Here is a 15,434-nt window from a genome sequence, read left to right on the forward strand (position 1 = left end):
GGCTGTGTTCCCACAAGAGATCAGGGCTCCCTTGGGACATTGTGTGAGCAGGGCATTTGGCATCTTAACGGTGAAGCTACGCAAAAACAACGTGTGGGGAATGCACAGTTCTGCAGTGCCCAACAGAGCTTTTGGGAAAGAATGCTAGAGATGCCTTGATTTCTCTAGGACTCCAGATTCTTCCTTACTTGCCTCACTTGGTACAGGCTCTTCTCCTTAAATGGGCTCTCCAGCACTCTTCCCCTCACTGGGGAATAGTGAGTTTCCCAGCAGAAAGAAGCTATGGCTCCATTTTTCAACAGGGTGAGGGCATGGAGCCATCTTGCCCGTTCTTGCCTGTTCTGGGTGTTATGTGATAGAGCAGACAGCAGACCATGGTCTGAGAAGCAGTTCTGGATCTCAGTACTGGTGCAGGGGTTCGGGGAGACTCAGCAAGCATGCTGGGAGGTGGAGATTGTGTGTTTTTTGTGCCTTTGTGAATGAGGTTGGGTAGGGTATTCTTCTGATCCTCTCTCTATATTGGAGAATCTAGGAAACAGGAAAGAGTCTCCCCAAGGAGCACTGTTTAGGCTCATGTGTTCAGGGAGGACACTGGACTAGCTGACTCATTTGGCAACAATGGGCTTCCCACTCCCTGTTTCCTGGCAGGTTGCATTAGGCTTTGACAACTATGACTACTAAGTCAGGGGCCATGGAACCGCTGCAAGTGCATGTTCACATTCTTAGCAAACGGTGGTTAGGAAGAAGATGGCAGGTGAACCTTGTACGCATGGCTAAAACAGGGTTGTGACTGAGCCTTAATGGAAGACGGCCGAGGCCAAACATGTGCTGCAGTCATTGGCCTGGCCTGGCTCAGAGCGAACCAAACAGAGGTCTTGGAGCAAGCTGTGGGAAACATGCAGAATGACGAGCAGGATGTGATCCTGGTCAAGATTTTTCCCCCTGTCTTTTAGCGAAATGATCGAAATCAAACTAGAGGTCTGGAAAGAATTGTTGCCTCCAAACTATAGCATCTTATGTTATTCCTGTACTCTGGAAGGGGTGTGGTATAAGAGAGAGTGTGACATCCAGGTCACCTTGATCTGGCCTTGAGTCTCATCTATTCTCTGTGAGACCTTGAACACAGTTCTTAATCTAGCTGCAACTCACTGGAAGCTTGTCATAAAAGATTACTATCTGACCCCTGCCTGCCCTTCCATCATATCTATCGCCACTTGTTCACTGTTTGCTTGAGCTCTAGCATATTAATTATCAGTCTTCAAACATGTTATTCTTTTCTCACTGTTAAACACATACATACGAGGTCAAACAATTAAATTCATGAACTAGTTGCAACAATGTTGATAGTGTTTTTGGTAGCAGAGGGATTATTCATTATGAATTTATAACAACTGGAAAAACAGTTAACCAAGTTTACTACTTGGAAGTGCTGAAAAGTCTGCATAAAAAAGTTAGATGACCTGAACTTTTCACAAACAATTCATGGCTCTTGCATCACCACCAGCTCACACGGCACTGTCTGTGAGGGAGTTTTTAGCCAGTAAACAAATAACTGTATTGGAACACCCTCCCTACTCACCTGATCTGGCCCCCAATGACTTCTTTCTTTACCCGGAGATAAAGGAAGTATTAAAAGGAAGAAATTTTGTTGACATTCAGGACATCAAGGGGAATAATGACATCAGCTCTATGACCATTTCAGAAAGAGTTCCTGAATTGCTTTGAAAGGTGGACTAGGCACGGTTGTCAGTGCATAGCTTCCCAAGGAGAGTACTTCGAAGATGACTGTAGTGATATTCGGTGGTGAGGTATGTAGCACTTTTTCTAGGATGAGTTCGCGAACTCAATTGTCTGACCTGGTAGAACACCTTTTTACCTCTCCACACACCACCATTAGTGAACTCCTTCTCATCCTTCCAGACCAGTGTCAAATGCCCCTTATAGGAGGAAAGCTCTTCCACTATCCTCCAGTAGGCCCCTGTCCATGATTTCATTATAGCCATCACTAGCTTGACAGGGAGCCCCTGGATGACAAGAACCACACATACCTCTCCCCTTATTTTGCACCCTAGCACAATGTGTAGCAGGTAGTATGTTTGAAATTTGCCTATTGACAGGATATATAAATGTGGTCATACACTAAAATACAGAGTGAAATCCATTTCATTTTTACCTCCATCATCTTTATAAAAGTATTCTGTTATTGTATAATGATTTTGGATCATAACACTATCCCTGTAAACATTCAAGGAGAGAGATATTTTATTTTAAACATCTAAGTCAAATTTCTATGAATTTAATTTCACATCATCTTCCCATGGTCTTGACATTGCAAGGCCATTCCCCAAGGATTGTCAGATAATGTGATTTAATATTTACTCTGGCATAGCAATATTGTCTATTTAGATGTCATGTCTCAACATCAGTTTACAACCCTGAATTCATTTCAGAGAAGAGTGAATTACCGTCAAAGTCAAAGCAAGCCTTGTAACGTGTAGCCATTTATTTTGTATCTATAGTGAATGAATATAACATAAGTCTTGAATGACTGAAACAGAATCCAAATGTTGCTTATTTTGTTGCATAAGGCGATAGAGCTATCACTGTTCCCCATTAGAGGAAATATTTCCTCATTGTATATAAACATTAAATTCTATTTTGTCAACATTTATCGAATATCTCCTATGTGCTAAGCGCTGTGTTCTTGGCCAAACATGACTTCTCTGCCTTCTATTGAGAAGTGCCCACTGCTCTCTGTGTGTGCACAGATGCTCAGACTGTATCCTCAGGTGCCCTTTAACCTCAGTGGCCCAAAACAAGATGGCAGCTGGCCTCATGGTCCATCCTGCTATGAAAAGATCAGTGCTGACAAAGTGCTGTTTGTGCCAGTCTCCTCGCTCTATTTCCTCACCAAGTTATCAGTTGCAGAAAGAGAGGTATGGAGCAAAGGAGGGCGGGGGAGAGGAGAAAACATGTCACTTAAGATTCAGTCATCTAGATATAGCATCACTTCCTGCAGTTTCATTTTAATAAATCTACAAAGAATTTTAAAATTTGAATTGATCATTTCCCAAGTCTTTATTATTCTAATAAAGCCGTCTTTATTATTCACATAAGCAGTCAAGGAAAACCATGGACTTGGAAGTAGAATCCTGGCTCTGCCATTTGTTGTTCAGCTTTAATGTCCTTTCTTACGCAAAAAAAAATGAGGGTGAAGTGTGTCTTGAGAGATCATTGTGAGGATTCAAAGAGATTAGGAAGATTATCTGGGAACCTGTTCCCTTATCCATGAAATGGCAGTAGTGCTGCCTACCTGAAGATGATGATGTGGAGATTAAATAAGGAAGATGGTGGAAAGAGCCCGGTCCAGTGACTTCTACTCAGGAATTCCCTAATGAGGCAGACAAATCCACTTTCTCAGCACACTATAAATGGCAGAGGTCCTTCTTTCTCAGCATACTATAAATGGCAGTGGCTTTGCAGCTACCCAGGCTCCAGCAGTGTCTTGCAATGTGTGATTTTTTTTTTAAGACTTCATATTCAAGGTCATAAATTCAGAAGGGGACTATATTGGTGAGGAAGTGAACCCAAAGATGATTTTTCAAGTTTCTCCAGAGATACCTAGGAAAGAGTGGTCTACCTAGGGCTTCCCTGATTTGCTTACTCTGGCATCCATAAATGGGCCCCATCTTTCCCCATCTATTTTTCTTATGAAATAGTTTTGTGTGCTTACAGTCTGTTGAAAAGAAACTTTCTTGTCCTCTGTGGGCACAGATAGTTTACTTGTGTCAAATAACAACAAATCTAACTCTAATTAGTAAACATGAATTAGGACCTACTCTGTTCCAGATATCATGCTACGTAGATACTAATTCTATAGCTGATAACTCACCCATCTCCCCTTGCTTCTTTTTTTTTTTCTTTTAATTAAAGTGTATTGGGATGACAACAGTTAGTAAAGTTACATAGGTTTCAAGTACAATTCTGTATTACATCATCTTATATATCACATTGTGTGTTCACCACCCAGAGTCAGTTCTCATTCCATCACCATATGTTGGATCCCCTTTACCCTCCTCTACCACCCTCCTCCCCCATTACCCTCTGGTAACCACTAAACTATTGTCTGTGTCTATCATATGGTTTTCAACTTTTTCTGTCTGACTTATTTTGTTTAGCATAATAATCTCAAGATCCATCCATGTTGTCGTAAATGACAGTATTTCATCTTTTCTCACCTCCGAATAGTATTCCATTGTGTATATATGCCACATCTTCTTTATCCAGTCATCTATCGAAGGACACTGGTTGTTTCCATGTCTTTGCCACCATAAATAAAGCTGCAGTGAACATCAGAGCACATATATCTTCATACATAAATGCTTTGGGGTTTTTTTGGGTAAATACCTAGGAGAGGCATTGCTGGGTCATGTGGTAATTGTATTCTTAATTTTTTGAGGAACCTCCACACTGCCTTCCATAACGGCTGCACCAGTCTGCATTTCCACCAACAGTGTATGAGGGTTCCTTTTTCTCCACAGCCTCTCCAACACTTGTTACTATTTGTCTTGTTGATGATAGTCATTCTGACTGGGGTGAGGTGATATCTCATTGTGGTTTTCATTTGCATTTCTCTGATGATTAGTGATGTTGAGCATCTTTTCATATGTCTATTTTCCATTTGTATGTCCTCTTTGGAGAAATGTCTCTTCAGGTCCTCTGCCCATTTTTCAATTGGATTGTTTGTTTTTTGGTTGTTGAGTTGTATGAGTTCCTTGTATATTTGGATATTAGCCCCTTATCAGAGGACTTGTTTGCAAATATCCTCTCCCATTCAGTTGGTTGCCTCTTTATCTTGTTGATGGTTTCTTTTGCTGTGCAGAAGATTTTTAGTTTGCTTTAATCCCATTCATTTATTTTAGCTTTTACTTCCCTTGCCTATGAGGTCAAATTCATAAAATGCTCTTTGAACCCAAGGTCCATACGTTTACTACTCATGTTTTCTTCTATGCAGTTTATTGTTTCAGGTCTTATGTTTAGGTCTTTGATCCATTTTGTGTTAATTTTGGTACATGGTGACAGATAACAGTCCAGCTTCATTCTTTTGCACTTGACTTTCCAATTCTTCCATCACTATTTATTGAAGAGGCTTTCTTTCCTCCATAGTATGTCTTTGTCTCCTTTGTCAAAAATTATCTGTCCATATTTATGTGGGTTTATTTCTTGGTTTTCAATTCTATTCCATTGGTCTGTGTGTCTGTTTTTCTGCCAATATCATACTGTTTTGAGTATTGTTGCTCTGTAGTACAAACTGAAGTCAGGGAGTGTGATACTTCCTGCATTATTCTTTTTTCTTAGGATTGCTTTGGCTATTTGGGGTCTTTTGTGTTTGTATACTACCCTTCAACACATATTAGGACAAGTAACCTGTTCCTTTTTGGAATTAGCATATCATTTAACATAGGGAATGTTGTGCAGATAAACAGACAAATTGATGCCTACAGACCAATAAAACAAAAACATATTATTTGCACCTTATTTTAAGCAGAACATTGTTTGGAATACAAAGACCAGGAAATTCCAGTCTTGCGCTTGGAGAGTTTTCAATGCGCAGGGGACAGGAAGTATATCAGCAAAGGATTTATATTGCAGAACCTTGAGAGGGGTGAAGGAAAATGCCATGAGATTAGAGAAAAAGCAAAGGTGGATTTGAGAAGACTTGATGGATAAGATGTAAAGCTGCAGATATGAGGCAGGGGAATTCCAAGCAGAAAGCATCATGTCAGTAAAGACCGAGAGGAAGGGAACACTTGATATATCAAAGGAACATTATCCAATTTGGTTAAAGGATATCGTGTATGACAACTTCAGAAATAAGAATTGTATTCTGTATGAACGAGGCAGTTATTGAAAGGGAGTGACTGGATTAGCTCTATCTTTTAGAAAGGTTCCATTTCCAGCAGTAGAGTGGATACATTTAGGGCTATATTGAAGTGTAAACAGAGAGGAAAGTATTAATTAATGCTCAAATCAGAGGGAGATCACCAACCTGCTTTCAGCCAAATCAGGCTTCTCTATCATACAGCACTCTCATTTCCATGATAATGTATCATTGTTGTTGTTTATGTTTAGGTTGATTTGGCTTTAGTGTCAGTTTGTATGTCTTAGATTTTGTTGTTGTTGCTCCTGTTCTTTCAAATTAGAAGCAGCCACTACAGTGATTAGCATAGAACCTCGGGTCTTGATGCTATTTTGTAAAAGCAAAGACACAGAGAGACACTCCATCTATAGACAAAATGATCCATTTATCTCAGAGACTCTAGAAAAACAGACCCTAGAATTTATTTTCTTTCGGCGAAGTCATTTTTAAATCAATGAAAAGTGAAAAAAATAAATGAAATGACCATCATCATTGATAATTTGGGAACATGCAGTATTCTAATTGTGAGCTCTTCGCAGTTACCATAATTATTTATATTTAACTGTTGTAGTGTATATTATTTTTATTTTGCTGCATTGCTTATGGTTAGAGAACAGGCTAGAGATGAAAACTTTGACATGTTTAAGTCTGATACTGGCCTGAATATCTACAGAATTATGGACATTTCTGAAATGAAAAGCAAATATATATTATTTTGTAGAACAAATGCATTCTTAACCACTTGCCTATTAAAAAACATCCTAATATAACAAATTCTATTTCCCATTGGCTTTTGTTATAAAACCAGAAATAGTTTCTTTTGGAAATGTTCACCTTGAAAAATAAGTCATATTTAACAATCCAGTCGATGTTTCAACATACATTTTAAATAAGAATTTCCAGTAAAGTGTTAACATTGCTCAAAATGATCAAATGTGTGCAAAATAACTCATTTTGCTTTTATGAAAGTTAGAAGAAAAAGAAATAAGAACTAAAATGAAAACTATATTTGAAAGAAAAAATTACATATATATATATATATATATATATATATATATATATATATATACACACACACACATATATATTCCTTCAATATATGTTCATTAAGCAATTGATAGGTGCTGGAAAAACTGTATTAGGAATCCAAAATTAACTTAAATCCGGCCCCTGCCCTTGATTCTTTTTTTTAAAGATAAATCATATTTATTTTGGCGGTTAATGTTGGTAGGAAAGCAAATTCATTAGAGAAGAACGAGGAAATAGATGGAATTCTTTTCTAAGGAGACTGCATTATCTATGTGACTCTTAGGTGGAAAAAGCCTTTTATTTTTCTATGTCTAATTTTACTTCCAAATTTTGGATTTGCCCTTCTTTAAGGACGCAGTACCCCCAGTACTGCTCTTAGTGTGTAACTATAATTAGGAGCCCCTTTGGTTCCCAAATCGGGTGAGATTTCCTTAAGTAACATTTGGCAGAGACGTAGAAGAAAAAAAGGTGGAGAGAAAAGTTATAAAGCAAGAGACGCTGCGGGTACGTGAAACAAAGAATCCCTTGATTCTTTTATAGTCTGGCAAAAGGAGAGTGTCAGATAAACAAGCACATTTGCAATTTGAGTTGCTAATTGTTCAGTAGAGGAATGAGACTGTGCTGGGGAAATACAGCAGGAGGACTAGCTGCCTTCACAGAGAAGGTGACCCCTGAGCAGGGTATTGAAGGGTGAGTAGGAGTTTGAGCAGTGGAGAGCTGGACTTCCGGGTTTAAATCTTGGCTCTTCACTACTTAGTGAGTACTTTGGGCAAATTACTTATTTCTCTGTACCTTTATTTTCTCCTCTGTGTAACTGGGATAATATTTGTAGCCACAACAGAGACTGCTATGAGCAGTTAATACATGCAAATAACAGAACGCTGCCTTGTCCACGGTGAGCAGCTCAGTATATGTGCTACTCTTGTTCCATCATTAAGAATAAGAGTAAAAGTTGTCACAAGCAGAGGGAACAACATCTACATTTTTTATTCTATAAAATATTCAAAATGCTGCCTAGCTAATGGCTTTTACAAATGAGCAACTTAATACAAGCTGCGGAGAAGAAATGGAAATTGGGTAGAACCATTGAGAGGCCCTGATTGATGACAAAGGGACAGAGTTACCGTGCACCCCGGGTCTACTTCCGGACTCACCCTGTGACAGGCACCTCAGGTTTTCACCAAGGGGACTCCTACTGCCCAGTAACTCCTTTTTCCATACTGGAGAATAAGTTTAGTGAAACAGTGTCAATTAAAGAATGAAACCTGTTAACTGCAACACACAACTGAGGCAGCCACAAGAGACTAATATGCCAGTTACTACATTAGACTTAAGGCACAGTCGCCCCTACCAGCTCAGTCAGTTTCTCTGCTGATTTCTGTAAAAGATATTTTAAAGATATATTTAAAGCCCCTGAGCCAGATCAGTTATATAAGATAACCAATAAAATTATGGCAGGTACAACTTGCTGAAAATAAGTTAACTGGCCAGTAAAGTGTTAGTTATTCAGGTATCTAAGTCAGGACAAAGAAAGTAGAAAATATAATGAAGAATTCTACAAAATCAGAAACAGAAATCTACCAGCTTCCAATTTTTGCCATAGACGTAAATACCACTAAAGTAACCGAAACTTGAAATCCATTGATTTTACAATTAACAGATAAGGGAAGAAAACCTTTCAGAAATATTGGCTTGGAAAGACGCATCATGAGTATTTTGGTAATCAATTCCCTGGCTTACAAATTCAGTATAGGTGATTTGTTTTATATGTTATGTTTCTGTTTAATCAGACATGCCTATGTTTGGTTTGTTTCATTTTCTGTGAAATAGGAAATCAAGGAGAAACTGGATCCTAGTCACAAGCGAGATATAGATGGCATGGGAGTTCCAGAAATCAAGTATGGAGATTCTGTCTGCTTTGTCCAGCACATAGCCAGTGGTCTGTGGGTGACCTACAAAGCACAGGATGCCAAGACGTCCCGCCTTGGACCTCTGAAAAGAAAGGTGAGGGGTCAGAAAGGCTGTCCAGAATTGTTTTGTACAGTTGGAAGCAACTGGGCAAGTGATCCTCAGAATCAGATGGATGTGATGTATGTTCGGTTACTATTCTAAAGAGTTTTTCTGTTTGACAGATTGTACAGCTTAATGTCGTTACTTTGACCTCATATTCAATGCAAAACAAAAGTTCAGTAGGTGGCAAATTTGTGAGGAGGGATAGAATTTGTTTAATGGACTCTAAAACCTGCACTAAATAACTTGGTGCTATGGTATTTGGGGATTAACCACATCATTGCTCCCTCCATTTCTGTGGATAACTGAGTTACGGTGCAGTTTTCATAATACAAACTAAATAGAATATCTACAGAGAAAAAGCAAATCGCATGACAACAAGCCCACAGGAACTGAGCTGCAGAAAAATGAGAGATTGTAAAATGTTGCTGTCTCTACAGAGAATGTATCCAGATTTGAGTGGTGTCTAAAAGCCTGCTACAATGGGAGACTGGCTTAGATACACACAGCATCTTTTTACCAGAAAGCCAGTTGCCATAAGAGTGTTTCTTTTCTTAAGAACCAAGAAAATAGATGCCAAGGGCATGGTGCTGTGTTTTTTTTCTTGAAGAACCCTTGCAAAACACAAGTTTGGGTAGTGAAGGAGTCCCAGAATGAGGTTCTAGGAGGCATTGTACATTGGAGTTTGGGTATATCGGCCTAATGTGGAGATGATGAAGATTCCCAGAATGCTGATGATTGTAAGAAAGGAGGTTGGGAGCGAACCATAAGGGTAATACCAGGAAAACATCCAGAAAAGGGAAACTAAAATTATGAAGAAGAGACAGAAAATAGAAAAAATAAGAGGCCACACAGACTAGCTTGTATGAGCCCAATGCTTCCTCTGCAAACAATTATAAAGACTTGATAAAATACAAAAAGAAAACAACAAAAAAAGAATTGTTTGAAGGTTTCAGCAACCAGGGCCCCCAATACACGAACTGCTATAAATCCCACATAGAATGTAAGTGCACTAAAATGAGTTGTATCTTTGTTACCACTTTTCCCTCAGCGTATTTACTGAGTGTAGCACCAAGGAATATGGTCTTGTGTTAGCTTCATTGGGCTAGAGAGACACATTAGAGTCAGGTCAGCCAAAGATCCTGCAACTCGAGGGGCCAAGATTCCAGAGTGAAGGGAGCTGTAGAAACATGAACCTGAAATTCTATATGCAATTTCCCGTGAATGGAATCTTCAGCTGACCATGGATGGGGTGTGAAGCTAAGATAGCAAACAGATAGTAGCACCGGTGAGGGAGAAGAGCGAAGCAGAGACATGAACAGTACGACAGTACTAGGGAGACAAAGGTTGGGGGTCAGGACCCCTCAAATTGGAATGACCCTTGAAAATACAATAGGCTTTCAATAAATCCCAAAAGGGCTCTACTCCAGGAGAAAGGACTGTATCCTGGAAATAAGGGCAGATTGAAAATAAATGCCAACAAGCCATCATTTACCCTACCAGCCTATCAGAAGTGAAATCCTCTATAGAATATAATAATAATACCATGTGGAGCCTTCACAACTTTTCATACCTACTAAGGTACTGATGACATTTAAAGAGAGTGAAATTTGTGGACCTTGGCTATAACTCTGGATGGGAGGGGACATACTCAAAGGATCCTGTCTACTAGTGGAGACCCCAGTTTGTTATGTTGATTTATTGTGCCTGTCCCTGCTTTTCTATTCCAGGACCATCATCCCTAGATGCATTTAACTGGTGGAATGGGCATTTGAATTTGGAGGGTGCTTTCCAAAACTGTATAAATGTGTTGCCCTTAATAGGGCTGCCCTTCTCCATTTCGTGAGGAGCAGGTTAAATTCTCCTCTCCAAATACAAAGGATGTCCAAGTCTGTGTTAAGTATTTTATGAAACAAAATGGGAACCTAGAAAAACCAATGAAGAACAGATGCAATGAAAAACCTGATGAGCGGTAACTCACCTTACAGGAAGTGCCCTCTCTGTCTATTCATACCTCGGGCGTCTGCTCTTAGCTATTAGGCTATGTAATTCTTCCAAGAGAAGCAGGACCTTAGAAACATGTCTGCAGCGATCAGCAGGACACATAACAACAATATTCCATCAGCTGCATCTCCCCCCATTTCTCATTACTTTCTTATTTGGCTGGCCAGTTTGAATGTGTTACCAGTACAAGCAAGACCTAAGGATTTTGGTCTTTAGGAACCGGAAAGCTGGGGCTAAGGTCAAAGTAAACCTACTGGCAAAGTATTGCCCAACCTAAACGCAACATTGTTAACCAGTTGCTGGAATGTTGGGGCTGAGTAACGTTTTGAAATGGTGACTCCAATGGTAAGGGCATCCTCTGGAACGTTTAAGCTGTAGTGTATAGATGGGATGCAAAGTTCTTTTTCAAAAATGAATATATATTTTTGCAAGCCAGTATTCTACTTCCTGTGTGGATTCATTATATCAGAACATACCTTCAGAAGAAAATAATAATAATAAATAATAATAATAAAGAGATTTTCACATGGAAAGGAAAATAAGTTGTTTCTTTGTGCTAAAAATGAGACCAAAAATCCTCATTCTAAAAATATTTTGTGAAGCCATATGCTTTATTTATTTGATATAGACTGACCATTAGCCCCGTCCCCAATCACCCAGACCTACAAAGGGTCTTCTTTAATTTATTCACATCAAGAGGAAACCATGCCGGGTACTTGAATCAAGATTTGACCCTGACGTACACTAGAGTCAAACCATCCCAGTTAACATCTGCGCATATTTGACTCTTTTGAGGGGAAAATTACTGACCTCTATACCAAAAGCTGTTAGCTCCACCCAAAAAGGTGGTCAATAAGTTTGGACAATTAAGTTCGGGAACTCATCCTAGAAAAAGTGCTACCTACCTCATTGCTGAATATCACTATGGTCATCTTCAAAGTCCTCCCCTTGGGAAGCTATGCACCGATGCCAGCGTCTAGTCCACCCTTCAAAGCAATTTTGGAACTTTTTCTGGAATGGCCATCAAAGCTGTTGTCATATTACCCTTGATGTCCTGAATGTCATCAAAATGTTTTCTTTTCAACATTTCCTTTATCTTCGGGTAAAGAAAGAAGTCATTGGGGGCCAGATCAGGTGAATAGGGAGGGTGTTCTAATACAGTGATTGGTTTACTGGCTAGAAACTCCCTCACAGACAGTGCCGTGTGAGCTGGTGCATTGTGGTGATATAAGAGCCATAAATGGTTAGCAAAAAGTTCAGGTTGTCTAACTTTTTCATGCAGCCTTTTCAGCACTTTCAAATAGTAAACTCGGTTAACTGTTTTTCCAGTTGTTACAAATTCATAATGAATAACCCCTCTGATATCAAAAAAAGGTTAGTAACATTATTGCAATAAGTTCGCGAACTTAATTGTCAGTCCTCATATGCTTACCTTCCAGATAACTGATCTGAGATCAATAAAATACTGCTTCTTATAACATTCATTGAGTATCTCTCGTATTCTAGGAAACATGCTAAATGATTTACATGCAAATCATCTAATCTTCCAAACAACCCTCTAAGTCCATTTGTCAATGGTGTAGTTGAAGCAAAGAGAGGTTAATTAACTTGCCCAAGGTCACACAGGGGAAGCGCATAGCAGGCCTAGAACTCAGGTTGCTGATACCTGAAGGTTTTCAAACCTTTCTAGCCCCCTTAAGAAGCAATCGTGTTCGGCTGCTTCCCCACTTTTACAGTAAGTTAACCCAGTGTGGCTGTTCTTAAGGAGAGAAATCCAAGTCTGATCCCAGTAGAGGGTTTTGCTTTAACGTGTCTTTCTTCTCCCTCAATTTATCTCTGAAGGCAAAGGCTCTAACAAAATGACTTTTTTCATCGCCAAGAGTAAGGTTTTGTGTTCACTTTGAGAGAAAAATCTATTATAAAGTATGTTGTCACCCTTTCGAATTGGCCATCTAGGCCCAAGGAATTTATTGTAATTCATACCACGGTGGCACATAAAATTTTATTTTCATCAAAGCATCATGTCTCAAGCATGATTCATATGTCAGTAATAGGGCATATGGGCAAAATAACTTTGTTAATGTCCCATTTTCAGAATGGACCCAGGGGAACTTGGTCACGGAGGAGGTGTGCCGGGGTTGAGGGAAACTATAAGACATGTTGACTGCCCAGCTGTGGAGTCACGTGTAACCTGGACCTGGTGTGCTTGCTCCATAGGTCATACTCCATCAGGAAGGCCACATGGATGACGGATTAACCCTGCAGAGATGCCAGCGTGAGGAGTCGCAGGCTGCTCGAATCATCCGGAACACAACAGCCTTATTCAGCCAGTTTGTCAGGTACGTGAGTTCCTTCCCTTGCTGTACCTGGCAGTTTCTACTCTGTGGCCTTCCAATCCCTCCTACCCATCCTCTTTTAATACTGTGAGTGTTTTCAGAAAATAATTAAACACCAGCAAAGAGTTTCATCGGAGAGAGCTTGGGACTGAAATCTATTTCCCACATGGTGACCTCCTACTACCCTCTCTCTTTGCCCAACAAATGGTCAAGCCCCGTTAGTTATTCAGCTTGGTGTCATGAACACCCAAGGTCTTCTCAGGAAAATTAAGTGAAGACAGCCGGAGTGCTTTAAGTCCCCTTTGTAGTAGTGTGAAGAGGGGAAGAGGGGGTAGGAGAGAAAAGAAACAGATCCACTCCCTCTCTGCTATTGAGAAAGGCTTTCCACATCATTCAGAATCATTGCTGTAGCTTGTATCCAAGTTAATTTGCACTGGAAGCCTTGAGTTACCCAACTACGGCTGAGACTTAAAGTAACTGAACTGCCTGCTTGTATCATAAACCCCACCCCTACCCCCAGCCTTAGCCATGCTGCCAGAACCAAACTCTGTGGATTGTGTTCACCAATTAGCATGAGGAACGGATTCTGTTGTAAAGAGTGCAATGTTCCAAACCATCCTTCTCTTGTGGGAAAATATCTCCAAAGCCAAGAGGGTGTAAATTTCTTGTGTGAATTTGCATGAAATGAGACAAAAAATAGTTTGTTTTTCACTTTTCTTCTTGTTGAAACTCTATAAGCCAATGAATGTCCCGTTCGCCTTTTTTGCCCATCCCCCCACCCACCCATTAGTTCTCTGTGTTTATGAGTTTGTTCTGTTTTGTTTATTCATTTGTTCTTTAGATGCCACGTGTAAGTGAAATCATATGGTATTTGTCTTTCTCAGTCTAACTTATTTGACTTAGCATAATACTCTCTAGTGCAGGAGTGTCCAAACGTTTTTCAATGTTTTTCACCAAGGGCCATATGCGGTAAAATACACAAACAGCCGGGCCACTCACTCGAGGTGAAGTACATATTGCTTCACCTGGTTTATTTAAGTAAACTAAATATATTTTTGGAATTTGCTGCGGGCCAATTAACAATGGATTGCAGACCATACTTGGCCCGCGGACCGCAGTTTGGACACCCCTGCTCTAGTGCCTTCTGTTATCGCAAATGGCAAGATTTCATTTTTTTATGGCTGAGTAGGAGTCCATTGTATATATGTACCACATCTTCTTTATCCATTCATCTAGTGATGGACACCCATATCTTGGCTATTGTAAATAACGCTGCAATGAACATAGGGCTGCATGTATCTTTTCAAATTAACAAACACCAGCTTTTAATTAAAGCTCCCCAGGTGATTCTAATATTCAGCCACAGTTGATAACCACTGTCCTGCTATATTTTCTTTATCCACATGGTAAAGAATAGCCTATTGGTACCAAGTCTGAGGTCTGTCCTGCAAAAGGGGGAAGAAAGAGAAAGTAGAGGACAACAATTTCTTTTTTAAGAGCTATGATCCAGAAGTAGGTCATTTTATCTAGAATTCTATTGGCTAAAATTTAGTCACCCGGCCACACCTAAGTGTGAGGAGGCTGAGAAATATAATCTCTGGTTGGTTGGCTTATGTACCCAGCACAAATCAGGGGTTCTGTTACTAAATTGGAGAAAGTAGCAATAGAAATATGTCTGCCAGGGGATGGAACTGAAGCAAGTCAACCATCCTGTGTCTGCTTTTGGCTCTGCCACTGATTTCCTGTGATTCCTGAGCAAAGTATTTCTTCCTTTCTAAGCCTCATTGCATCCAGACATGCCCTTCTTCTTCAAAGAAAAGTTATAAGAATGAAAGGTTTGATATAGGCAGAAAAAGATAGCTACATGCAAACATGAGTTTTTCATGTAGTCTAGACTGTTACTAGAAGCATCATTTTAGAGGTGGACAGTTTATTTATCTGGCCCCCTATCCTTTCATCCTATGCCCCTATATCTTTCTTAAAAAACAGTGGCCCTTTCCTCACACATATACAAGAATTAATTAAAAATGGATCAAAGACCTAATTATAAGACCTATAACAATGAAACCTGGTAAAGAAAACATAGGCTTAAATTTTAATGACCTTGGATTAGGTAGTGGTTTCTTCAATATAAT

General features: G+C 39.6%; 1 protein-coding gene across 1 annotated transcript in view; it reads left to right on the forward strand.

The window, feature by feature from the left end:
• Positions 1–15,434, forward strand: part of LOC308497862 (ryanodine receptor 3) — a gene marked incomplete at its 3' end in the record, with an annotated part of 275,261 nt that overhangs the window by 81,948 nt on the left and 177,879 nt on the right. Inside the window, exons 10-11 of the mRNA XM_081048956.1 lie at positions 8,780–8,953; positions 13,181–13,302. Coding sequence (XP_080905082.1) covers positions 8,780–8,953; positions 13,181–13,302 — 296 coding nt within the window. The remainder of the gene's footprint in view (positions 1–8,779; positions 8,954–13,180; positions 13,303–15,434) is intronic.

This window comes from Rhinolophus hipposideros, assembly GCF_964194185.1.
Source record: "Rhinolophus hipposideros genome assembly, chromosome: 5".
NCBI classification, from domain to species: domain Eukaryota; kingdom Metazoa; phylum Chordata; class Mammalia; order Chiroptera; family Rhinolophidae; genus Rhinolophus; species Rhinolophus hipposideros.